The sequence below is a fragment of the Melanotaenia boesemani genome, chromosome 23 (assembly GCF_017639745.1).
Source record: "Melanotaenia boesemani isolate fMelBoe1 chromosome 23, fMelBoe1.pri, whole genome shotgun sequence".
Lineage (NCBI taxonomy): Eukaryota > Metazoa > Chordata > Actinopteri > Atheriniformes > Melanotaeniidae > Melanotaenia > Melanotaenia boesemani.
This window is the reverse complement of record NC_055704.1, coordinates 19,948,643-19,975,754: the sequence shown is the minus strand read 5'-3', so window position 1 is coordinate 19,975,754 and position 27,112 is coordinate 19,948,643. Positions and strand designations below refer to the sequence as shown.

At 38.3% G+C, this 27,112-nt stretch overlaps 1 protein-coding gene across 1 annotated transcript; it reads right to left on the bottom strand.

The window, feature by feature from the left end:
• Nucleotides 1–855: 855 nt before the first annotated feature.
• Nucleotides 856–20,577, bottom strand: waslb (WASP like actin nucleation promoting factor b). The gene is given in 12 exon segments (XM_041977447.1): nucleotides 856–1,895; nucleotides 2,496–2,604; nucleotides 2,681–3,100; nucleotides 3,102–3,214; nucleotides 4,169–4,322; nucleotides 5,395–5,437; nucleotides 7,365–7,548; nucleotides 10,505–10,528; nucleotides 12,086–12,182; nucleotides 12,683–12,769; nucleotides 13,011–13,145; nucleotides 20,162–20,577. Coding segments are annotated over 12 exon segments (1,533 nt in total). The 5' UTR covers nucleotides 20,267–20,577; the 3' UTR covers nucleotides 856–1,833.
• Nucleotides 20,578–27,112: the final 6,535 nt, after the last annotated feature.

Genomic DNA, 27,112 nt, shown 5'->3' with positions numbered 1-27,112 from the left:
CTTAACTGACACTTTCTTCATCTGCTTTCTCTAGATGGCCCATAGTTAGCATGACTTTCACGGCTCAGGGAAGGTGAAGAACATTTCTCTGTAGTTTTCCTCTTGCCTTAAACTTGACCTTAATCTAATTCATTTTTTGAGTCTAAGGAAGTCTTGTGTACTGTTAGCCCATGCAAGCTAATGTTAACAAACTTTAAATTAACACTAGTCTTCCCATATTTACTTTATACCAAACACTATTTTTTCACCATTTTGTTACTGTTAGTGGCTGTTAAGCAAAAGTAACATAGCGCTGCTATAGAGACTAAATATGTTTTTAATACCATTTACTTGCCGGTCCGCAACATTATAAAATTAATTACTAAACATAAGCCTTAATTTCAAACATGTTTGTTCAAATGAACTACTTTTGATTTACTTTTAATTGCTTTGTAGTCTGGTGGATGTTAATTTGCAGTGTTTGCAAGTTGGTTTTTATCCTTTATTACACATCATGACAGATAACAAATGCTAGCCAGTTTATATAAACTGAAAATTGTAATAATTTAAATATTGTAGTATATATAGATAGAATTAGATAAGTAGTCATCTTTAATTTTAGATAAAAGATGTCTACATGATAATTTGGTCTCTATAGGGAAATATTAGCCACAATGTGTGTAATTTCAGTCAAAGGTGATTTCCTCATATCACACCACACACTTTACCATTTATTTGAAAAATTATATTAACATGTTAAGAAGACTGCCATGAATCCATACATGTACTTAGTGTTTCATTATTTAATGTCTCCAGAAGAAGAAAGCTATGTTTGTATTGAAATTTAGCATGGACCCGTTGTAAGCATCAGGAGTGTAAAACTAAAATGTCTTTATTTCTCAAGCTTTACATGAGTGACCTGATTACAACAAACAGACATTTATTCATACGCTGCTTGCTAGTGTAAAAAAAAAAAGAGAGAAAAAAAGAAACAGAAATATAAGCACAAATGCAATGAAATCTGTAGTGTAACAGTGACAAAAAACAAAACAAAAACAGATAACCAGCCATTAACTGTGGGCTACCTGCATTACTGTATATAGTGTGATATCTTAATGTCCACAAGAATTCGGTCTCATTATTTAAAGCATATGCGTTCCATTATGACACGAAATGTCTTGTATTCATGTAGCGAGTCTCCTCTTTTAATCTGTGCAAAAATATATCAAGACTCAAACTGAAGCAAATTTACAGTCTAAAGCAAATGAAACTAAATATTCCATTTTAATCTTTGTTTTAAGAAAATATGAGTGCTAAACTATGATCATCTAAATTGGTAAAAATAATCTATATAGCAGTAGGGTATGAAAATAGTTTTTTTCCCCTCCTCCCAACGAACAATGATAGAAATACTCAAAAAGTCTTGCTATATTTACCCTCTTGTCAATCACTGACCAAACAAACACAAACAAAAACAAAAAAAAAAGACATTCAACTCTAATGTTCAAGAGACACTTAAAATTGCACATTAATTTGGGAGATTGGAACATAAGAGAGAGTGATGGGAGGCAGCTGATATGAAAATAAGATGCCCAAATGACCAAGACACAAGCATGTAATTGACAGGCAAAGATAAAGAATAACCTAAGATGCAAATGACAAACGTGTACAGATTAAATGAGGTATTGCACAGATTAATAAAAAAAGCATAAAGGCAACAAAAATATACAGCAAACTGACAAAACATTTACATTTATAATTCTGAAATCAACTATTTCTTTTAAGAAACACAAGAACAATTTGTAGTGTCATGATCATCCAGGAGTCTGGGAGGTGATGGAAAAAAAACAAACACTAGTCTTCCCATTCATCATCATCCTCAAAGTCCTCATCATCTTCATCATCGTCATCTTCATCTGTTGCAAAGAAGAAAGTAAATCCAGAATTAAAACACTGAAATAATCTTGTTTTAAAATGACCAGCAAGCACTAGCTTAAGTTTATCTTTGATAAGGAATGTCAAGAACCAGCTTTAAGAAGTAAAGAAAACTTTCTTGAATAATTAAGAGGAAAAAAAAGGAAGCACATGGCTGCCCGAGACATTTACATGAGCATACAAAGTGCTCAACAAACAACTAATGAGGCAAAGTCTAAGTGTCTGCATCACTCAAAGTGCTTATTACTCTTTGACCTAAACATAAAAAAGTATCATGTATAATTATCATATAATTATTTCAATGAATCATTTGTGTTGTAATTACTTCAACTTGGCAAAACACTTATCAGCTCATAAATTAAAGTATACATGCAGTTTTTTCAGGTGCTTTCTGAATGAATTACAGTCCACTGACGTCCGCTAAATATACATGCCAACTAAAGTAAGTTCAGTGGTAACTGATTAAAGTCTTTTTTCTTACTTTTTACAACACGAAACAAACAAAATAAACATGGTTTGATGTTAAAATGTACAATTTTACAGGTGGCTGAGGACATGGAAAATACTAAATCTGTGTGTACCTGAAGAGTGAATAGCCTTGCTCCTTTTCTGCATAACCTCCATCAGGGCCCCAACAATGCCTGCCGATGGGGTCGGGGTGGCAGGTGCTGGGTCAGTATTATCATCCCTCTGTTAAAGACGACGGAGCAGCACAGTTAAAGCAAGACAAAAACACAAACGAAAACTGTGATGGATCGATACTTACAGATTTAAGTTGGATTCCTTGTCGGATTTGGTCCAGAAGGGCGTCTCTGCCGGTGCTGGACACCGGCCTCTCTTTCTGGTCTACCTTCTTCAGCTGCGTTCCTTCTCTGATCTGGCTCAGCAGTGCCGACTTGCTACTGTCCCCTCCGTTAGCCTCTGTGGAGAGTGGAGGAGCAGGGGGTGGGGGGCCAGGAGGTGGGGGAGGAGGAGGGGGTGGAGGAGGCACGCCAGTACTAGATGGTGTTGAGGATGAAGGGGGAGGAGGAGGAGGGGGTGGGGCTGCAGGAATGGAGGCATGGGCCGGCGGAGGGGGAGGCGGGAGAGAGCCCCGACTGGGCGGAGGAGGAGGTGGAGCAGACAGGCCCGGTCGGGATGGAGGGGGAGGTGGGGGTGCAGAGACAGGAGCTCGGGAGGGGGGGAGGAGGGGGTGGGACACCCCGCCCGCCTCGGGCAGGGGGAGGGGGAGGAGGAGGGGCTGAGCTGTGATGTGGAGGTGGAGGAGGAGGGCCGCCTCTGGATGGGGGTGGTGGAGGAGCTGAAGGAGAGAAAAACACAATAGTAAATAACTTTAGAGAAGGTGGTGCTTTAATGATGGTTCGCACCTTAAAGAACATCCACTTATTTCATACTTTGCATCACATTTTATCCAAACTGCTTTCATTAAGAAACAGGTGACAGAGCAATGATTTCTCAGTCCAAAATGCTTGTCAGTTCTTCAAACCTTGCTTGTGCCAAGCCATGCAATTATCAAATTTAGCAACAGGGGGCAGCCTTCTCCCCTGTAACTACTGTTAATGGTGTTAGGAAAACCTCAAGTCCAATTATTGGAACAACCATCAGAGATATAAACATAACAAGTTGCAACAGCACCTAAAACCTCATTCAACATTAGAAACCACTAAGAATTTATTAAAAATCATGCCCTAGATTTCTGCTTACTTCAGTGGACTAAATGCTAGTGACAAAGTGAAAATTTACATGCTAAGGCTCTCAATGAAAGGTAGGGAAAGAATTACACAGCAAAAAACAAGAACAGTATTTAAAAGAAGTCACTGCAACACAGTTCTGTCCAACACGACCAACAATCTGCTATGTCTAGCTGGCTCAGAGTCAGATGACAGGACATCAACGTCAAGTTTAAGTGCAAACCTGTAAAACTAACTGCAAAGACTTCACACAGGCTGAATTTATAGTACAACCTCGCATGCATCAACGTAAGCTGTCGCAGTTCATGCATGGAAACCTACCGCTCCACCTCGGTGGACCTGAGGATAAAACCATCACACTAGTTAGATTGTCTTTAATTGACAATCAATCCATTTAACACATTTTTACGAGAGTCCTGCAAAAACATATATACATGACATTTAACAAGAGACATTTTTAAAATCAAGCCATTAAATGAAGCCAAATTTAAATTATTTGTTACATCTAAACATTTCTTTTGTTTGCATAAAATGGTAACAGTAAACACATTTCTGAGCCTTACGTTGTCTCCGTAGCTCATCTCTGACAGCCTCCACGCCGCCGTTCTTCTCAATTAAGTCGTAGATCACCTTAGAAGTCTCCTTATCCTTCAGCTCAGCCTCAGAGATGCCACACATATCAAATAGGTTCTTCAGGTCGGGGTCCAAGTTATTCAACTGGACACAAAAAATAAATAAAGAAAAAAAGATCTTAACTGCACCACTTTATTTCATGAGTGACTTGGTATAAACACCTCTCTCATAAGTCCTTTACTCTATTCTGTTGGTTTTAATCTGTATTTATGAGCTCTGCATTATAGAAGAAAATATTCTCTGACATAATATGAGTTGAGTTGGATTCTGTTGGGATTAAAAACCGATTTGAAAAGGCAGGATTTAACAGTCTGACATTATTTCTTGGAAAAAAATGCTCAAATCAACTCGCTCAATCAGGGGTTACAAGTGAGAAATGACTTTTTCTAATGATGTGTTCTGGTGTTGAGTCACACTGAGCTGAATCTGATGAAGAGTTCAACATGAGAATATCAGCTGCTATGTTGCCATCTGGTGGTGAACGATTAAACACAGAGTCCCTCTTTCAGGGGTCTGTTTTTCCATCTTGTGTTGAACTCTATGTACAGGATGACCTGCATTTATATCCACATTTCAATAGTCTATGTAGGATTTTTCATTTGGCTTTGCTGTGCACCAGAAGTTAATCTGATGCGTCTGATGTTTATACTTGTAAAAACAGCTTCTCCCACCTGGATCTAACTGAATCCATCTAACATGATTAATGTTTGTAGCAAAAAAATATGAAGAAATCCAGAAAGAGTGGTATTAATAAAGATGGAGCCAAGTTAAAATTAATTCCTCTAACTGGAGAAAGTCAAATTTTTGTACTTAAGTTTTTCATTTGCAGGCTGAATAAACCCTGTGACCTGCATGATGTCAAAGCCATCATCCAAAATCCAGCAGTATTACTCTGCTTTTTGGGAATGAGGTCATGGATTATGCAGATGCAGGTTGATTCTCTTCCCTTCAAAAATCTCCTTGTGTAATGCTCACCATGACTTGGCTTAATGATCAGAAGCTGATATTAAATTTTAAAATATCTGTTTGAAAGTAGGATGGCTGTATGTCATACAGATGAGCCAAGTTTTAAGACGGTCTAGACGTCAAATACTCTGACGTGGAGACATGCACACAAACAAGGATCAAGCAGGAAAATGATGTGAATGCTGCTTACATCAAAGCCTGTGTTTGGATTCCATCCTACATGCCCAACATGCCTGGGAAAAAAAAGCAAGAGAGAACATGTGAGATATTAAAGTATGGAAAAGTGTTTACTGCAAACCTGGGGAGAACATATGCTTTCAATCTGGATGGAGCACATGTTTCCAGCAATAAGTCACAACACTAAAAGACCTGTCACCAACATGTCTGCATTATTAATTTTACACTAAAGCCCCTTTAGAAATGCAGCCTTTACCTAATCTGATGGTAAGTGATCATGTCAGAATGAGCACCATGATGCTTTTAAGTAACACGTTGCAACAGTAATCTAACTACAGCTGGTCAGACATGCATGTAGACACATTAACGGGTAGGCTTGCACTTGTGTTCATCTGACATTTGGCATTTCCAAATTTCCTACAGTCCCCCCCCCACACATCAGGATCAGTGACTGCTTTTCTTCCCTCCCATTTCTTTCAATCTTCCACAGCTGAAGTGGTTTGTAGAGGATGCAAATTCAAATGAAGTTTAATATATTTTAAAAAATCTTGCATATGTAAAGCCAGGGTTGTTGTTTGACAGGCAGTTAGTACTGCGATATTTGCAGCTGTACCCTACTACTACTGGGATGTTTTGCAGAACTACAGCATAACTGAAGCTAATACCAGCTGTTATGGCGGTCTACATCCACACTATAGTTGCGTTGCTGTTCAGTCTCACATAAACTGTGTTATCATGGCTGCACCGAGGCTCTCCATCACCGTCTCACTCATGTTTAAATGAAGATGTGAGGACAATTTATGATGAAGTGACCAAAGTCCCAATAACAGCGTTTTTTAGTGCTTTAACAGATCAATTAGGAAATAATTATTTTTTTCTTCCATGTCTGAAAAGAGTTGTGTGTCAAGTGGAAAAAGAAGTATATATTTCATCTCTAGCATACTCAAACTTTGTGGTAGTTTACACAGTAATAAAAAAATCTTGTGGAAAAAGTAAATGTGCTCCAACATTTATACTCCCTTCATGTCCATTAGAGTAGAATCAGGTGTTTCAGCTTAAGCGGTAATAATTAGTCAATACAGGGGGCAAAAAGTGAACCATGTCCAATTTAAACCACTTAAAACTAAGACCTGCTTTTCTCTTTGCTGTTTAAGACTGTGCAGTCATTAAGCTAAAGATAAGAAGTTTATGAATAGCTGTATGTATAAGGAAAAGCATAGTCAAAAATAAATCCACTGTAAGGAAAAGCATCAACAAATGGTGTTTGCACCAGATCCAGCCATCTGATGCAAAAAAAGAACTTAATATTTTATCAGTAGATATGCTGGTAACTGTGCAGCTGCTGTTAAACTACACATCTACAGTAAAGACCAAAGGACCTCATGCATCACCCTGATCCTGGAATAGTTCTGATTTGGGTTTGCTTCCCAGCCTCAGAGATGAAGCAGCTTGCAGTCATTAATTCAGCTATGAATATATCAAAGAGCTCTTCAAGATAATGTGAGGGAATTTGTGAAGAAATGAATTTTTCTTTTTTTACCAGGATTATGATCCCAAAACAAGCCCACAAAGGAATGTCTTCGAGGAGAAACAACCTGGTAAAAAGCCCAGATTTAAATCTAATTTAAATGTAATTTGAGATTGAATCAGGCTCTAAGCTGCACTAAAAAGAACATTCAAACCACAACAGGAGATTTTGCATGAATTAATAGTGAAAAACGTCACAAAGAGCAACAATCAGGTAAAACAACTACACAAAGTTAGAAGTGGTCCCCTAAAAAAGCTTTCTTTTTTTGGCAGATGTCAATTATATCAGCGTTCTTCAAGTAAACAATGCAACTGTTTCAAAGAAGGTCAAGTGTTCGCTTACTAAATATGCAAAGAAAGAAAGTTAACCCTTTACATGGGTTATTTCTACAAACCAATATAGTGACTGTTCATCCATCCCCTGAAACAAATCAAACTTTGTCTGCAGCGACTCACTGGAAGTTGCTGGGTGTGCCGATGTCTGCCTTGGTCAACCTCTTCTTTTTCCCTTTGTTTCCCTTTTTCTCTCTCTTGGGGAAGGAAGAGTGTATAATGTTGTTCATCTGAGAGTTGTGATAACGTGGAACATTGCTGATCTCTGGGTTTTTGATGTCGACGGTAGCCATGGGCAATGAAGGTCCTGGAAAATGATGGAAATTATACTAAAGTTACACTTCAGATGGTGGCAGAACAACTTTATTATAAAAACTTAGAACATGACACATGATCCTGGCTCCAAATGAAAATCCAAGGGATGGGATTTTTTCAGTTCCAGCTCTGTCCATTTTATAGTGAAATGCCTTATTTAATGATTATAGCCGACTGTGTGGCACGTGGGGGGCTAAACGTGTTATTTGACAACATAAAAAGCCAAAAGATCTCCAGGGATAATCAGCTGATACCTTCAGGTGTAATACTAAAGAACATCCATCTGTTTATAGACCATGTAAGAGCTGAATGAAATGTTTTCTTTTTAAACTTTAACACTGAATCGAACTGGATACAGTTAATGTAGATTACCTACAGCTGTACTACCAGATGTGCCAGCTGTAACAGGATCTCCAATACACAAAGAACTGAATTTACACCAAAATATCCACCATCATGACATCTGCTCAGTGATTTCAGATTTTGTTATTGTTCATCACAAGCTTTGTAGAGATTACGAAGTCTTCAGTGTCAAACTGAAGCATATTTTGTCTTGTTCAGTATTACTAGTTATGCCTACAAGCACGTACCTCTTACACTCTCTCTATAGGGCGTTTTGAGAGTTTGGCTGGGCAAAGGTGATGATGACCGACTGCGTTGCCTTCTCACCTGGTCCCAGATGCAGCCACCAGCACCTGGTCCGCAGGTGGTCATGCTGGCATCTAGAAGCATTTTACCAACTAAGCTGCAAGCTCGCTTTTCCGCACAAATGGAGAGTCGAGCAGCAGGGTCAGGATGAGAAGGGTACAGGTCATCCTGAGGGAGGACCAGGCAGTGTAAGGAAGTAAGGCAGCCTGGGCCCAGACCTCCACTTCCCACTGATGCTGCTCCTCCTCCTCCTCTACCCTCATAATTAAGTTCCTCAGAGGGAGTAGAAAGGAAGGTGGTGCAGAACATCATTGCATTCAACTTGGTACAAGAGATAAAGTGAGAACAGGGGAAGATCCTGGTTGATCTATTTTCCAGTTAAAGAAAAATGGTGCAGAGCTGTGGAAGGCTTCAAGTAGAAAATACGTCTAAAAGCACAATGGATAAAATAATCCACTTGTCTTGTTTCTGAGATTCTTCAAGACTTCTGAGGAAGAAGGTTGCTGTTGCTTTGGAGAGACTTAAAAGTCAAGGTCTTCTAAGATTTTCAAACCATAAAAAAAATAAACATGTCTTGAGTCTTAAATTACTAAATCACTATCTCTAAGCTCCTAGTGGAGCTAAAAACCATACAGTCCGAGCTAAGACGGCAGGCATCAAGCCTAGCCATTCCAAGAGAAAAGAGCCAAACAGCAGCCAAACTTCATTCGTCCTCTTCTATTCCCGTCTGACTAAGATGCGTGAGTTGGCTTGCTATGATCATTTCTCCACCCGATGCCAGAACTACCTCCTCCTTTTCCCTGCAGAACTCACAACTGTATCTAATCCAAGGAAATCATTCTGGATTTGACGTTGGCCTTTACATAACCGCTAAAACCCATCCATGGCATAATCCCATATTAATCTTGGTGGTTTCAAAACATGATGAATTGGTGGGGTGAAAGAAAGAGAGAAAGGCTGAGTAATAGATGGAGGAGGGGGGAATTATGACAGATTAAATAGGAAGCAAAGGGGAAAGGGCAGATGAGGTTGCACATGAGCATAACAGAGCTGAAAAATGGCAGAAGGAGAAAATGGCAGGACAGAATGAAAGCAAGTTCAAGACCAGGCCATGATGCAGTAACGGGAAATGAGAACAGGACAAATGGGGACAGAGAGGAGATATTCCTGAGAGAGGGCTCACAGAGAAAGATTTCTTTTGGAAAGTAAACAGTTTTCACATTTGGATTAAGTCATTTAGAAACTTAAATCACGCATGAAACATCCAATATATTTTTATTTCAACTCACCAACTCAGTTCTTAAATAAATCTAAAAACTGACTATTAATTGCTTTAAGAATCCCATGTAGCACCATACATGGCATCCAGCTGATGTTAGACAAAGAAAATGCTCAGCGATTCTCTATACAAGCCACAACAAATTCCTTGAATTTATCAATTGCATCACTTTTGCATGGCTGCATGCACACAGATATACAACCAGCTTACTAAAAATGCACCAGCTGCTGCAACAAAGTAAGCGATGTGTTGTACCACATGTCCAATAAACAAGACATCCACAAATCTATTCCATCTGTTAAGTAACCAGGCCACAATTTGATCCCTAAGGATGAGACTCCACTACGCAGCGCTGTCAGATGTCACTCTTCTGTATGTTATTCCAATAAAATTGTTTCAAAGAAATTCCTAACTCTGCATTTGTAGATAAGTTTAGAAAATGTACATCAAGTTTGAGCCAAATATAGGTCATTTTTAAGCTTATTCTTCTCAAAACAAACATATTATTAACTAGTTAAGATTGTTTTTAGCACGCAGAGCAGACAGTAGCTACTATATGTGTTGATTCCACACTACGCGTACTCTCTGTACTACTTGCAGTGGATTTATATACTGTTGGTACCTGCTGCCACAAAACAGGACATCTTGCATTGAAACAAGTCAGAAGCTTCTGTTTTGGTCTACGAGCTGGATCCTAGAGCTGATTTTACAACTATTTTATACCTATGAGCAACTCCTCCCTTTCCTCTCTGCTGTGCTGTGAAATATATGTCCACACTGAAAATGCTATTAGCATGTAGTGTTCAAGTTAGCATCTTGTTAATTCTGAGTAAGTAAACAAGTTTGTTGACTGCTGTGGGTTCAGCAAATTACAGATACGCTATTACTTTATTGTTTATCAGTTTTCTTCAAATGGATCCCAGATTTTTAGTGTTTCCAACAGGAAATATGAGATATTATGTATACTTTAAAGTCTTTGCATCTTTCTTCTGATCACTGAAGGAAACAGTGGAAAACGTACCATTTGGATGGTCGCGTCTCTTCTCTGTGAAAACACACAAATTATATCATTACAATCTTGTGCGAAGCAGGGGGTTGTGTTAATGAAAAGTAACTGATTGAGAGTGTTAGATCGCAGATGTAAAAGGAGAGGAGAGTTTATTTGGATTTTAAGCACTGCAGTCAGCGGGTTTGCATGTGTGCTGAACAGATTGGAGTTATTCAGGAAATACGGCCAAGCAAAGTATTCTGTTAGTGTTTTTAGGAGACTCAAATCACAAGTCAGAGCTTGTACTTTATCCATTCTAACAAACAAACCAACAAGATGATAACACACTGACCTTTCTAGATCAAATAGTAGTATGAAAAATATTAACACTAACATATAAATGATTAAAAACAGTGGAGTTGGCAGAGACTGTTAATTAAGGAGGGTTACTCAGTGGAGCTAGACACAAACACGCAATCACTCGTGGTTTAGTTTTCCAGCAGTCGAAGGTTAAAGAAAAGCACAGATATTGCAGATTTGAAGGAAGATGACAGAGAACGATCCATTCGAAAGGCCAAGAAATGATCCGTAGAAAAAGAATCACAAAAGATCCCAATAAAGCACATGATGATAAAAGTGGAGGGTTGAGGGCCAATAACTGGTTTAAGAAAGCATCAATGCCAGAAAACAATTTGTCTTGAATGTAATTCTCTTCAGATAGACATAAGACTGAATGTGCAAAACAAAGTTTTATCCACATGACTCTTTACAGCCTCCAAAGTCCAAACTTTGTCGTATGTGCTGGAGGAAAGCTGCTATAAAGGCGAGCATACATGTGACCAGATTTATCTATTCTTTTTGTTCATATAAATGATTAAGAAAATCAAAGGCAAAGAGGTCCAAAATATCCACTCTAACACAAATCATCATGACTAAGTAAATATAAGGCGGCACTGAGAATAATGTGCAAATTAATAAGTAGGCAAATTTAATTATTTTGCACATACAATTTAAGTCAGTTACCATAAATTTCAGTAAGCCGGAGTGTTTGGGTGCAATATGTAAAAATCATGTACTAATGTTAAAAGACTTTTGTCTGAATAGTGACAACACATCTCTGTGCAACACCGGAAACATAATTTAGATTTCTTGATGAAATAAACAGTGGTTTGCAGATTGAAAGTTTGAAAGATTGTGCTGATGTTGCATTAGCATCAGCTTAAAAATGTTAGACACTAAAAGAGATCAGAACAAGAGAAAAGATGGTACAGTAAACAGACCTGGGGAAAAAAAGACAAATTGGTTATTTTTTTATTAGGTTATTAATTTTCCCCCAGTTCTGAGGAACTGATAAGTAAAAAAAAAGAAAGACAAGTTTAGAAATAAATTTTGATCTTGTGTTTCCATGACAAGAAATTTCAAGCCAGAACTACTTACTGCACTTGTTCAGACTCAATTTGATGTGAAACAAGCTCAAACAAGTCAATGCTGTTCTGAACACAAGATAAAAAGTGGCTAAGCTTGTCATTTTTTTCAGAAAGTAAGATCAGATGTGAGATTTGCAGGTAAAAATAATGATAAAAAAAAAATACTGCAGAAACTGCAGTAAGTTACCAGTTTTCCTAGTTCTTCTCGTAAGGAGGTCTGTCACGTTGCTATGGAAACGCTTGCTCTCTTCCTCATTGGCAAAGTTCAGACCTACTTGGCACGACTGCCAACACACAGAAAACACCACAACAGAAATGTGATACAAATAAAATGGTCACTTCTTAACAGCATTCATCTATCTACCAACCAACCTAACTCTCATGAGGCATCAAAGCCACACACTGCACTGTCTGCTGGAATCTGAGCTGCTATACCCACCAATAAGATGACTGCTCCAAAGATAAAAGGGTTGTGTCACATTTAAAGATGTAAATATGGCACAAAGCTTTAACTGCGTAAAGTGAAACAGCACTGTGAAAGCTTTTAGCTCATAAAGATATTTAAAGCAGTGACTCACCCTTTAAAGCCTCAATTTTTATATCATTGGGGGAAATCAGTAAGCTTTCTCAGCATGTTAAAACCATGACTGGGTAGCCTTAAAAAAGGCAAACAATTTTAAATTTTAATGGCAAGTAGATTATAACTTATTTAAAAATGCCTCTCTTATCTGCTGATAAAGAATAAGGAGAATAACACATAAAAAGAGAAATGTAAACAACTCACATCTCCAGCAAATGTGATGAAGTAAGATCTGGAGAGGTTGGTGCTGAAGTTTGCGTACAGCTCCTGTTCGAACATTATCTTCCCATCCTGAGGAAAACAGAAAATACTTAATCCAGCACACCGAATGCAGCATACTGCCTCTACATATCTACATAATTAACAGAGAGATTAAGTTGTATGGCTAAAATAATAAGTAAAAGAATACAAGTGAAGCTCTTAATTGATATTAAGTGGTGTCAAAGCACTTCTGACAATCAAATTACTCCACCACATGCTATTGATCACAGACAGAAACCACTGCTGACTTAGCTGCCTTCTCTGTACGTACCCTGATGTCGAGGACCCTGATATAGTAGGATCGCTGAGGGTTGTCTTTGACCAGGCAGGCTACCCCGCAGCATCTCTTGTTCCAGCTGCCATTTCTTTCTGCTGTGAACACCTGGACCACTGCTGAAGACAACGTCTGGAGGGAGGGAGACAAACAGACGGCAAGAGTTAGAGGCACATGTGCTAAATAAGCAGCGTTTTGTTTGGAGCCATGTACACGTGTCTTTGGAGATTTTAAAGCTTCACAGCATAAAAAGATATCACATTTGGAAACATATTATATCATAATGTTTACTTTCTAAATATTAAAATAATAATTTCACCAGTTTTACCAATAAGACGTCTCTATTTGCAATTGGTTGACCATTTAAATCCATAAAATCAATCAAATGATTTGAGCTGCAATATCGAAGTAAATAGTCATTTTAATGGATTTCAAAGCCAAGTGTGAGTTCTCCATTCATCTTATGGTTGACAGCTTTGTTTTGAGCTGTCAAAATATTGACTGTGATGCCATCTTGTTTTGTTTATTTAAATTGATAGTTAGAAGCAAGGGGTGAATGTGACTGAAAAGTGCAGGAACCATGCAATGCCATGAAAAACCAACTTGAACAGGTAGCTCTGCTCTAATGCATGCTCTGCTCAGATGTCTGTTTAACTGGAAATAATGCTTTTCTAGCTGACGCTTGCAAGACAAGCACTGGTGCATAGAATCGCATCAATCTGTGTAGTTGCTGGGATGATAGCTTTTCAGCTGATTAAACAAATTCGTTGCATTTTGACATTCAAAAACCAACAATAAAGTTTGCACCTTGAATCTGTTCTTTACATTTTTTATTGACTCCATGCTCATACATCCATCCATATTGCTGGATAGTGGGGCCATTTTTGTTAATTACTTCAACAGATTGGGAATGTAACACAATCCCAATTTCAGTCTTGCGCCGTTTTTATGGCTTTCTTTGGTTATGCTCTCTCTAATCTTGGTTTCTGCTCCTTTTCCTTCCTCAGTCCACTGGCAGATTGTTGTATTTCTTTGTTATTTTCCCCTTTTTAGTTTGATTAGAACCAGCTTAGAAATACATTACTGCCAACTGGTATGTGCTGAGAGATGGATCAATGGAAAACTGCTAGTACTAGTTTACCCTACAAGATTTTAAACCTGATATTCACATCACATCCAAATCTCAGAGGTCTCAAACAAATTACCAAAATCTGATGCAAATCAGTGGTTTGACAGTTAGTCATCAGTCCATATGTGTGAATGCTCTTTGATTTGTGAGGCTTAAAGACAAAAGATACCAAATCCCTAACTGGATATTTTCAAGGAATTTGCAGAGGGGAAGTTTACAAGGAGTCATCAGTGAGAAGCTACAGCCAATGAGAGATTGTGTCAGAGGACATGACAGGACAAAATCTGAAAAAACATACAAAAATCCTTATGTCTAAGGGCATGATCAACCTAATTTAAATAGATGTTAATAAGAACATCAACGACTGATGTTTCCAGTGTGCAACAGGGATAACGGACACAAAAAAAAAAAAAAAAAAAAAAAAAAAAAAAAAAAAAAAAAAAAAAATGTCTGCATGACAGCTGGAACTGCTCGACAGAGATCAATCAGATGAGTCAAGGGGTAGTCTGGCAAGTCTTGTAATGTGCAACTCCCTGCCGCAGATCTGTGTGAAAGCACTCTGGCTTCAAAGTCCCAAACACATGAGAAACACATTGTGTAGTGAGTCAGGTTTTATGTGCTGACCCAGAGGCCACTCCCAGCTTTTATAGCAAGCATGACAGATTTTCCTTATTGACGTATAACAGAAAAATAAAACATTGCGTATTCAGAATCAGGCAACAGGATCTAGATTTAGATTACCAATGAAAATAGATTTTGCTATTGTGCGACTCATTGCCACGGTGGATGTTGCAGGCATTAGAAACAAAACAGATAAAGTTAACCACTGTCTGTGGCACCGATGCCTTTAAGAACAAGAATGATAAAGTCATTTACTGTCTTAAAACTGAATGTCAAAGAAAGTCTGGAATAACCTGAAAATAGTTCAGTACATTTCAGCTTGATCAGTTTCATTTTATAAGGCAAGATTTATAAAAAAAAAGAAAAAAATCCAACATATTTCAACAATATTTACCAATGATGCTTTTACTGACTGAATCAAATCTTATAAGCTTTTCTGCATTTGGAAACGTTTTCCTGAATACACAATGAAATTACTAAATTGTGTATTTGTGTGCAGAGCAAAGCACCCGCTAAGAGACAATGAGAGAACTGCTCAGCAAAGGTCCAGTCATCCAGTCAATGACAACTCCAGACGCAAAGATGAAGTGGGCTTATTCTGGGCATGTATTTAAAAAGAAGAAAAAAAAAATCACACATTTGTTCACCTCCCACAGTCGTAAATCTCTGAGAATATGAGGATATTAGCTATATTAAGGCTGCGCCCACACATACAATCAGTACCTGGATTACTGACTACATATGGTTAAGTTAAACCAGACATGTTTGCACACCTCTCCTGCAGCATCTGCCATGTTGCTTAATGATGTTTAAGCCCTAACCAAGCATTCTGAAGTTCAACAGACACAGAAGCAGAGCATGGATCTTAATCTATACAAATCACCTTTAATCACACTGCTGAACCACATTCATGTGGCCACGTTCATGTTCATTAGGCTGCAGAGTTTAAAGCGTAGAGGGCAAAGTCTGTTGAAAACACCTGTGGCGCACACAGACAAGATCATAAAGCCAGATTAGACTCCTGTAGTCTTTACATGTTGCTGGAGGGGTTTGTTCATATAAGGGGGGTCCAGGATCACAGTCACAAAGCAGAAGTAGCCTGACGGGAAGAACAGCGTGGCACTTTTGAGCTGTTTCACCCTAACCCAATTCCAGGAATTACAGCATACTTCACACATTATAGAGCAGAGATTCCTCTGCACTGCTCTTTGTAGTTCAGTTTGAGTGGGACTTTAAAATTAAGTGGGAAAGCAAAGACAGGAAAAAAAGAGTATAGAGTAACAAGTATGACAGCATTAACATTAATTTGACATCCACCCAGATATGTTATCTTTTGTTATGCATGGGCAAATTATTTTTATTATTATTTTTTGGCAGCTTTACTGCTGATTTAATTTACATTATAAATATTATTGATCAAAACAATGGTATAAATTCTGTTTTGTGGTGCATGTTTGCTGTAACATTATGCAGTCAAGGCTCTGTGGCCCTACAGCTTCATCTGCCCATGAAGCTCTAATTGCGCCTGACAGGGCCAAAGGCTGCAGGAAGCACAGCTCTGTCTATGACATCATCAAAGCTCGACACAAACACTTGCTCACGAACCCCCGCTCGCTGTTTCTACATCTGTAATAACCTAAAGATGTAATCACAGACCTGGCACACAGTCTGCATGGTCAAATTTAGATGCTTACCAAAAGGATGGTATGGGTGTCAAAAGTTATTAAATGAGACTAATATTAATAATATAATGTTAAATTATAGAAGGAAAAGGAAACATATATGTTCAGTCATGTTTTAGTACCGGTACATGGAAGACAAATAATTTGGCCAAAGTGTTAAGAAATCATTTCTAAAATGAAAGGGCAAGTGATTTCTGTCTGTGCAGTCTTCTATAGAGTGTTTTAAAAGCTGAGCCCTTTAAAGAGACCACACAGTACCAAAAATGCAGACTTTGCCTTTAGTGGTTAACAAAGAATTTCAATATTAATATAATCTAAGCAGGAAGTGAGAGAAATGTGGAGAAAAACTGAGAATGAATGAAAATAAAAAGAAGAAAATGGATTTGGTCAAAGCAGGTAGGAAGTGCAGGAAGAAGAGAGTGAAAAAGAGCACACTTGATGGATGAAAGGATGTAATGAGGAACATAAAATATATGACTGACAAAAACAAAAAGGAATAGGTAACATAAAAAGAGGTGAACTACAAAGTGCAAAGGAAGGAGGAAAAATGTGACAGGGGGAAAAGTGGAGGAAAATGTCCCTTTTCTCCAGCACAAATCACCAGAGGAGGCCAACCACGGGACTTCCTGTAGGTCGGGGCTGCTGATCACGCAGTCTGTGCACAGAAACACACACACAGGGACACACAGTGTGAACTGGACCCATTCCACCTTATGCCAAGTAAGACAGTGTTGCTGACGGTGAAAACAGCTCCAGGAATACTAATGAGAAAAACCAATCAGTAAGAGCATTGTGTGGGTATGTACCTGTATGTGTTTTGCACGTAAACGACATCATAATTCCATCATGCAGACTGCAAAGTCAAATACTTGTCATTCACATTTTATGAGTTATGCGTGTACTGATTATGTGCACATTTCTCTTGCAAAACAAGGCTTTAGCTCTCATGTCTTACTACATACCTAATACTCTAAATGCTTCAAAAAAGCTGTAAAATGCAAACATTTAAGAATCAGTCGTCTGTTCCGTCACATAGGATGTCTCACTTGGGATTAAAATGGAAAAACTGCACAGACTATTTTATTAGGGTAGCAATTCCTCTGAAACTCTTAAAGCAATGAAATGTAAATCAACAGCTGCCAAAATCAATTCCCTCAAAAAGCAGATAAATGGACTGCCGCTTTCAAAGAATTAGCTAGACTATAACAGTAAATCTGGCTGCTAAAGAGCTGTCCACCTTAAAAAAAAACAATATAGCTAAACAGAACAAAGACAACTCAAGGAAGCTTACATTTTCTGCATATGAAATATGTTACACAACCTGTAATCATTTAGCAGACTACCAAATCCCTCACTGCAAGGAATTCCAATCAGATTGGTCTGGGAGACAGACAATGTCCATCTCTTTGTGTCTCTCTCACACACATTTGATCTCACTCTGCATGAGAAGACATGGATAAAAGCACAAGTGTGGGACTGCAAGGAATGTCCCTGATGTCACATGCTGTACGACACCACTGCCAGGATGCCAGAGGTACATCATATGTAGGATTTTTAACAGGTTACATAGTTGTCGGACACACCTTAGAAACCTGTGCTCACGTAAAGGAGGAGGCAGGATATCTCACCATGTGACCTCAGAGGCTTGATCATGTGTGTCAGGAGACAGGAAATGTGGCCTTCCCAAAGCAAACGTGGACACACACAGAAACCTTGAGCACCAAAAGTATGCCAGCAGTCAATTCTGCTAGCATAAAGAGGAAGAAACTTTCCTCTGTCACTTTAACACACCACCTTTACTTTACACAATTACAGGAAACAGGGATGACCATGGGGAAGTAACCTGAGAACAGATTGGTTGAAACTCACTATGAAACAGCAAAAAAGAATTCTATCTTTTCCCATCTGTATGTTAATGCCACACCTCTCAAGCAGCCCACCAGTATGAACCTGGTACTATGAAACTGGAACAGATATGAACCCATAATCAATCTGGAACAGTGACTTCAAAACAAGTCTTATCTGTAAAGGAAGTCAACAACAGGTGAGAGAGTGTCGTTCTTTCTAGCTGATATCACTGGGTGACATTTGCAAGATGTCCTAGCAAAACTGCTCCCAGCAATGATCTGGATAAAATGATTTGCGACACCTGACTGTAAAACTGAATCTCCCACCTTGCGTCCCATTTTCAGACCTTGTGCTGAGCTGCAGCTCACACACCTTTTTGATGAAATAAACTGACTGAACAACATCCCACACTGCTGACAGCACTAGCAGCTTAAAATCAAAGACTTACAAGTGCATTGCTGCCTTACAGGGATGGCAACTAAATGCATGCAATATTTATGGGCTATAGCAAACGTTAAATGAGACAAAAGGTCACTGTCATTCAGTATCAGCAAGCCATAAAATGAAAATGCAGCCTTATTACAAAAAGCCCATAAACAACTTACTTTCCACAAGTGCTTGATAATGTGGGTGTGGTAGTCTCAAAGATTAACTAAAGGTTGTGTGTAGTTAAGTCTTAGCACAAATATAAAACTTACTAATAAACAAACATCTACTAATCTGATGCCCCTGATTTAGTTTTTTTTGTACTATTAATTTCAACTGCTAAAATTGTAAAGGCTATGTCTGAAATCCAATATTAACTTCATGGATGCAACACTTTATCTTCTTTACTCACACCTTTGTTTATCTCTTTCACATCTAAGGAAAATTGTCACTGCAAATGAAATATAATTTAGTAAATCATTTCATCAAGTTGCAAAATCAGTGGGGAAACCCAAACCAATTGCTAGCATATGGAAATAACAAAATGAAAGAAAAAGGGGAGAAAGCATGTCCAGGCAGACCATGAAATCCTAAAGTCAACATGCATCGTTGGAACTAGCTATGCCATTGGGAGGCCATTATAACTGGATCTGGGGCTTGCTGAAGCTGAGTGCGCAAGGAGGATATTAAAATGAACCAAATGAATGCTAGCGTCCTAAATTACGTCAGATTATTCCACAATTTTGAGTCGTGACATTGCACAACTGATCTTGACTGCAGTCACACTGGTACAGTAGACTACTCCCACTGCTTTACCGTCAGATTTTACAGACTGGCAAGTCTTGGATTGGGAGGACTTTTCAGCTAGTCAGCTCTGTTCCAAGCCAAGTCTGCTCGGCACATTTTTCTTGGTGGACACACTTCCCGAAAACAACCAAGGTTCGGTCACGTTATGTAATGCCAGTGCAAAATCACTCCTTTGCCCTGCCTTGCGCTGATGGATTTAACAGCTCCAACACCCCGACTGTTCATTTCAGTCTACCAAAGGTGCTGTTCAGCCAGTAAAAGCAGCTTTTAAGAATTTCCTAGAAAATTTCAGGTGTGCCATGCTCCTAACTTGGGGGGCTGGAATAAACTTGCCGTTTCACAAATGTCTCCGTCCTACTTGGGACGTTTAACGCCGTTGCTCGCCCCCCTGCCCTCACAGTCACGTCGGCTGTCAAAACAAGACAGGCTCTTATAAGTGTCAAATGTTTCTCTGTGAACACATACATTACATAAAAAAAAAATCACAACATAAAACTGTAGGCCATAAACATACCGTTGCACTACATAGCTAGCCATATATCCGTTCTGAGGACAGGAAACACAACTGAAGTTAGCAGCATTAGCCCCCTTTTTATTAGCAAGCTATCATACAATATAATAAGAGGACAACTTACGATGCATTTCTTGCCAAGGTAGTTAAAAAGGCACTCATTTTCCTGCTGTGTCAGAAGTAGCGACCCGACGTTTGTTTGCCGCCGTTGCGACGGATGTCCACTCATTATTAGTGACCAATTTATAAAGAATGTACCGACTCTAACTCGACATACGAGATCCGAAAAGATACATAAACAATCCCTCGGTCATCTGTGGCCTGCCTCCGACCCTTCACACCGGTTCGGGTTTATCCCGGGGCTCCGCAAGACTAATGTGCCAAAAAACGTAAGCTGGTTAGGAATGTAGCACGACGTCCCGTGGCTTCTCAAAATAAGGTCAAAATTGGAGCAACTGGGCGAAGACGGAACACAGTAGAAACTTTCCTGGGAAGTCCGACCGTCAGAAAGCCCTGAGCCAGCTCCATCCAACATGGCAGTGTTAGGACGAGTCCATTAATCGGGAATAGGGGTTACCATTTTCCCGACTGTGCCCCACATAACCACCTAGGAAAATAATTGACACAAAAAACAATAGATAGACAAAAAACAAGCTATCTAAACAAAGATTTTTAGAAACACTCGTACGTTCTGTTGAAATATCAGTGGAGTTGTCCTGCCGAATAAAAAGCGAAGTCCAAATCACCCTTTGTAAAGGTGGTTTGGTCCTGTCCGCCCGTGGCGTTCATGACAGGAATGTGTGCGGGTGCAGAATGGGAGGATAGAAGAAATAAGGTATTGCCAGTAAAGATAACTGAACAGTTCTCCATGAAAGAGGCATTAGAGAATTAAGCATATAATTTAAATGAAAACGCTAACACATCTAGTAAGAACCACAGTTCTAATTTCCCTTCAATTAATAATTGCCTTTAAATTCTTTAGGTCAGAGTTCAGAGCTCAGTTCACTTTGCAAGGCCTCACGCTGTCTTAGATATTTAACATTCCCTGGAAAATAAACAGCCATTCCATGTTACTTGGGAGATGCAAACATCTTTCTTTTTATTGCTATTACAAATACCCTGTAAATAAAGCAAAGGAAAAATTATTAGTGCTCCATTTACTGAGCATAGCCTCAAGGCTTGGAGTACCAAAGCCGACATATCCTTGAAACTATACATGTCAGTATGTCTTTTTCCTTTTTATAATCCTGAGCCAAATGAGATGACAAAACAACAAATTATAGTGTTCATTATGAGCCACACACTTTTTATATTTACTCCTCACAGCAGATACCTGTATACATTTAACAGATATTTCAAGGCTGTAATAAGCAGCTTTAAACAAAGGCTACATTTCCAGCCTACACATATTTTCATAATGTACCTCAGGGAGTTTGTAACACTCTGCAACATGGTCAGCCAGACTTATAAACAGGTTTTTCAATCCTACATCTAAAGTTCCTCTAATGTCATGTTTTAAAGCTAAAGATATCACTAATAAATGTGACCATTATCTGACTATTTGTAACTAAATTATTCAGTGTCTGTACATACAGTCCTCATGATGTCACATTTCTTGTCTAGGAATTGATGAATTGAGATTTTTGATTTGCATTTTGAGTCATATGCATACTTACAACCTTGACTTGAAATGAGTTCATTAATAATATGCATGAAACAAATTACAAGCCCAGTTTTACTCTGAAATATGTTTGTGAATGAACTCCAAACCCATTCTTTCTTCATGTTTGATTTTGAGCTAACTTTTAAAAGTCACAAGTCTGTGTGTGATAAATGCTTTCATCTAAATCACTGTGTAGATGCCTCAGTCAGCGTAATAATGTAGACATATTATCTGTAACCTCAGATGTCATAAAAATTGTATCTGAGCTGCCCATCAGATTGTGATACTTTTTTTTAGACTTTGAGTTAGACCTATTTTTCTGCAAGTCTACTCTTGTCTTCTTTATTACACAACACAATTTTTTTTCTTGCCTTAAAAGCTCAATGGCTGTGCCGCATTCCTTACTACTTACTACTGTTTCTGTGTGCATGGGGGAAAAGTGTTTCAGAAATGTAGCCTTTTCAGTTTATCTATCCTCTACCTACGTCACTGTAGGAGTTGCTGCGATGATATTTCTGTGGCACTTACACAATGACAGGCTCAATGTCCCCTATTGTATCACCAATAATAAATGAAACCACACAATAGCCAAATGTTCCTGATCTATTGTATATTTGACTCATAAATATGAGTCCTTTTTCTGTTCCTGCTACATATTTTTCAGTTCTTGGTTAGAATTACTTAGAATATTTTTCCTATGCCTTCAGCGTCAACATATGCTTAACCAGTGCTGTGTGTGCTCTTTCACTTCCAAAAACTTCCACCTGGTTCAGCCTTCGTTTCTGCTCTTGTCAAGCTTGAAAAACCTGAGCGACAGGATGAAAAACACATGAGGAAACTCAGCACTACTCTGACTAGCCTTAAATCAATGAGTATAGCAATGATTCAGCCTGAGTTAATTGCACAGTTATGTTTGTCATGCAGGAAAATTACTAAAATACTATAATAGTGATGGGTGAAAAGCAAAATAGAAAGTAGGTGAGACTGGGGGGGGACTGTCTTATGCCTGAAGAAAAAAAACCCTTTGCCATTTCCTCTTATTGTCTGTGGTTTTAAGATGATGCTAACATGAAATTATAAACAATGTTTTGATTACAAAGATTCAAAACCCTTGATGCCAATCACATCCCCAATCCTCTTCACTTCCCTTTGTTTCAGAGAATAGATTTTTTACAAACTTGTCCTGTAGTTGCCTTCAGTCCAGTTCAGAAGAAATGTGTTTTCCAAAAGCTGTCACAATGTAAGTAAGCAAGTAAGCTTTTTCTAAATTCACAATGAGAAAGATACAGAAATGCAATGCACTGAATTTGAATGATACTGACAACTAATAGTTGGTGTACAAATACTGTTGACATCATGTATTAATATTTATTTTTAACACTACTATTAAGAAAATGTGAGGTGTGAGTATGATGGGACAAGTTTTCCAATGCACACACTTTTGTGGGATTTGTATTCTTTTATGCATTTACATGTGTAAGCATATATAAACAATACAATTGTCTGCATTGACTTGTTAATTATTAATGTTTGGTTTGCCCTTTAAACATTTGTTTGACCTGTTTCATAGAGCAAAATAAATCAGACATTACAAGAGAACAAGGGAATAGGGCAGCATGAATTTAATATTATTTTATTTTGGATTCCAAAAACATTTCCTTAAGACCTTGTTTTTTTATATATAAATCTTTAGACAGCTGGCCTTTTCTTATTTCCTCATAATGTCTGACTGTGTGGATTTTTTGGAAATGCCACAGCAGGGCCAATGAAACAGGCAGGCATTGTAAAGTGGCATTTTTTTCTATTACTAAGTATTACTTAACACAGGTTTGCAATGAACAAACACAGATACACAGTCACAGAAAGTCATAAAATTACCACTGGAATTGATGAGAAAAAACCCTTACACACAACGTTTTTTCCCACGCACATGATACATCCTATGCTTCAATAATCAAAACAGACCAGTGTTTCCCAGCCCGAAAGCCACACGATAACTATGAACTGATACAAAATGACTGATAGAAAAAAGTCAGTTAATAAATAAATTGATAGAAAAAAGTCAGTTAATAAATAAATAAACTGTGGACACTTTAAAGAAAGTAATATTACCAAATTGTGCCCCCCCCCCCCAAAAAAAGCACCAGCAGTTTAATAATAATAAAAAAAAATATTAAGCCACTTTTTTTTTTGCCTTTCTGTTTGGTTTTGCTTAGAACATAGACAATAATTGGGTAGACTTAGATACTGATCTAAAATAGAAGGCTTCATATTATTAATAAATTAATTAATTTATTCAAGACTGTTTAGTAAAAAAGCATGAACAGGCTACAAAAGAAAGCCAACTTGGGCAACTTTAGTTTTAAAAGAGGTCTCATTAAGTCGTGTTTATAGTTATCAACGTCGCAACTCCTAAAATCTATTTTTAAAAAAACACGGAAAGTAGCTGGATAAGTTATTATCAACTGTATAATGAGTCTCTATGCAATAAATTATCTAGTTAGACATTAATAATTGTTTTGATGGAAAAGCCAAAACAAATCTCCATTACTGAATGTAGCTAGTTGCTAGAGATTAATTTCTTTAGAGAATGACACCATTTTGTTTTGAGTGTGTTAGGATGAACTAACTGTCTACAACAAGTTGAAAGCAACTGATTCATATTTATAATAGGTTTAGAAATGTATGTTTATCATTGAACAGGAAGGATAAAAAACTTGCCTAGCTAAGGACACCAAAGGGTTGCATTGAATCCCCAAATAGCAAAAAAATGTTTGGGCCAAATATGGCCCATATCGTCTGCTTTGTTTGGCCCACATCCGGCCATGACTTGGGGCTTTGACTCCATGTGACTCTGGCTCCCAAAACCCACCCACATGACCACCACATGTGGCTGAGAAAATAAAATAGCTGTAATCTGTGTTCAGGCTAGCTCCTTATATTTGGACTAATTCTGGCCCACACAGTACTTGCCATAATCCACATCCCAGGCAACAAGTGACACAAGACACTTCCCAAATCCATGTCAAGGCCGGCATCTGACATCTGGGCTACATTTGGCTCACACAACACTTGACAGTGCTGTAGCAGAACCATAAGTACCAAAAGCAGCCCAAATGTGTCTGCTTTCTGTGGATCTTCTCTTTGATTCAGTCCTCAATCAGGAGCTGCACAGGGCAGCAGGTGACAGTGAAGAAGAAAAACTCCCTTTTATCAGGAAGGAAAAACCATCAGCAGAACCAGACTCAGGAAGGATGGCTTGCAGTTGGGCTCCTGGGCAAACAGGTCGGTGGAGGATGCAGTTAACATAGGACTGCATTTCATTCTGCAGCACCTGGGCCATTCTGTGAACTTTGCACAGATGCTGTTTGTCAACTTCAGTTTGACGTTCTATACTCTCAACCCCCACTTCCTCTGCACTAAACTGTCCCAGCTCACTGTGCCACCTGGCCTCTGTAAGTGGATCCTTACTGACACAAGCCAGCAAGAGGCTGGGGCAGTTCACCTCGGACACTGGAACCATCAGCACCGGTACTCCCCAGGGATGTGTCCTCTCTCCACTACTCTTTTCACTCTGCACCAATGACTGCACCTCCATGGACCCCTCTGTGAATGTCTTGAAGTTTGCTGACAACACCACCATCATTGGTCTCATCTAGAAGATCAGCTGGAGGTCTGGTGCAGTCAGAACATGCTGAAGATGGCAGAGATGATTGTGGACTTTAGGATACACCCTCTACTGCATATACGGTATATTTGATTTTATATTTTTACTTATAATTTGTATTTGTATATAACTCTGTAGATAATAGACACCACTATATAAGAGGCTGTTTTATTTATTATTTTCTACTTAGTTACAACATCTGCCGGCTAAATATTCCTTTTATGTGTTCATACTAGGCAAATAAAGCTGATTCTGATAATATACTTTTAGAAACTCCAGGAACCAAAAGTAAAGCTACAGTCTGAGAGTAAAGTGCTCTGTTGGGAAAATTTGAAACCATGTGATCTTCAAGATCTTATCATTTTTATGCTTTAGCATTCTGGGTGAGCTGTAGGCTTTTCAATGCATTTTGGGACAGCTCAGTAAGGAATTGCAGTAGACCAACCTTGAAATTAAGAATGCACGGCCCGGTTTGCTGCATCATTCTGAGACAAGATGTTAGTAATGTTGGCACGAGAAAATACTATTACTTGATCATTTTTTGATGCTTCAGAACAAGATCAAGAGTATTACCAAGCGAGTCAGTAGGTTAGTGTACATGCTGTGAAAAGCCAATTAAAACTAGTACAAATAAGTTATCTGTACTCAGCATAAGTGAGATAATAAGTCTGAAAAATCTGTCAGAAACTCAGAAAAAAGTAAAAGCCAGGTGGACCATACACAACAATAACAGAAGTGGTTTCTCTGATTTCTACATTGAGTGACAGAAACTGAGAGTCAGGCATTTAAAATACCTATAAATAATCTTGAGCCTAGAACTAATTAATAACTCTTATTGGAAGATAGCTGTCACTCCTCTTCAGTGGCCTCTCATTTATTTAAATAGTTAGTAGGAGTTTATTCATCGATGCTACTATGATCCTCCTGCTGAAGCCATGTTGTTGTAAGACAACCTTAAATCAAAATGATGATCCCCAATCAAGTCATTGATTAACAGAGACGTAGACAACATTATTTAGTTAGTAGATGTTCCGTAGTTGATGACTTGAGTTAATGTTCCTTTTTAGGAAAATACTCCTCAGTTTAACCACAAGATGGCAGCATTACACTATATAGGCTGCTATTCATCAACAATTTGTATGCTGGAAATTAATCGTCCTACTATGTATGTTGAAACACAACCGATTGTCCATGGTCAGTTCTTCACAGACACACTGTTACACTACTTTCTGCAATCTATTAGACCAGTTAAGCCTTTTCCTGTCTCAACAACAGAGGCTGCTGTGTCACTATTTTGGAGGAAAACACTACATCTAAGCAGCTGTTTAAAGCATCATAATTGGAGATTATGTTGATTGGAACTTCCTTTACAATGCTGGCCTTGTTTCTTCACAGTGACTACATGTTGCATGCTTTTCATTGAGGAAATCATCAGTTTTTTTTTCGTAGCGGGTGTGTAAAACCCACACCTGTTACTGTGCAGTACCAGCTTGAGAAGGATGAGAGAACAAGAATACCTGTCAGAACACACTTGTGCTGTATTAGTACAGAAAACACTGCTTAAATCACTGCTTTTACTAAGTCACAAATGGTGGTCAAACACTAATCTAATCTAATCTAATCTAATCTAATCTAATCTAATCTAATCTAATCTAATCTAATCTAATCTAATCTAATCTAATCCAGCACATTGTGTAGTGTGCAGACCTTTTTTTTAAACTGATTTCTGTATATCTAATACCTTT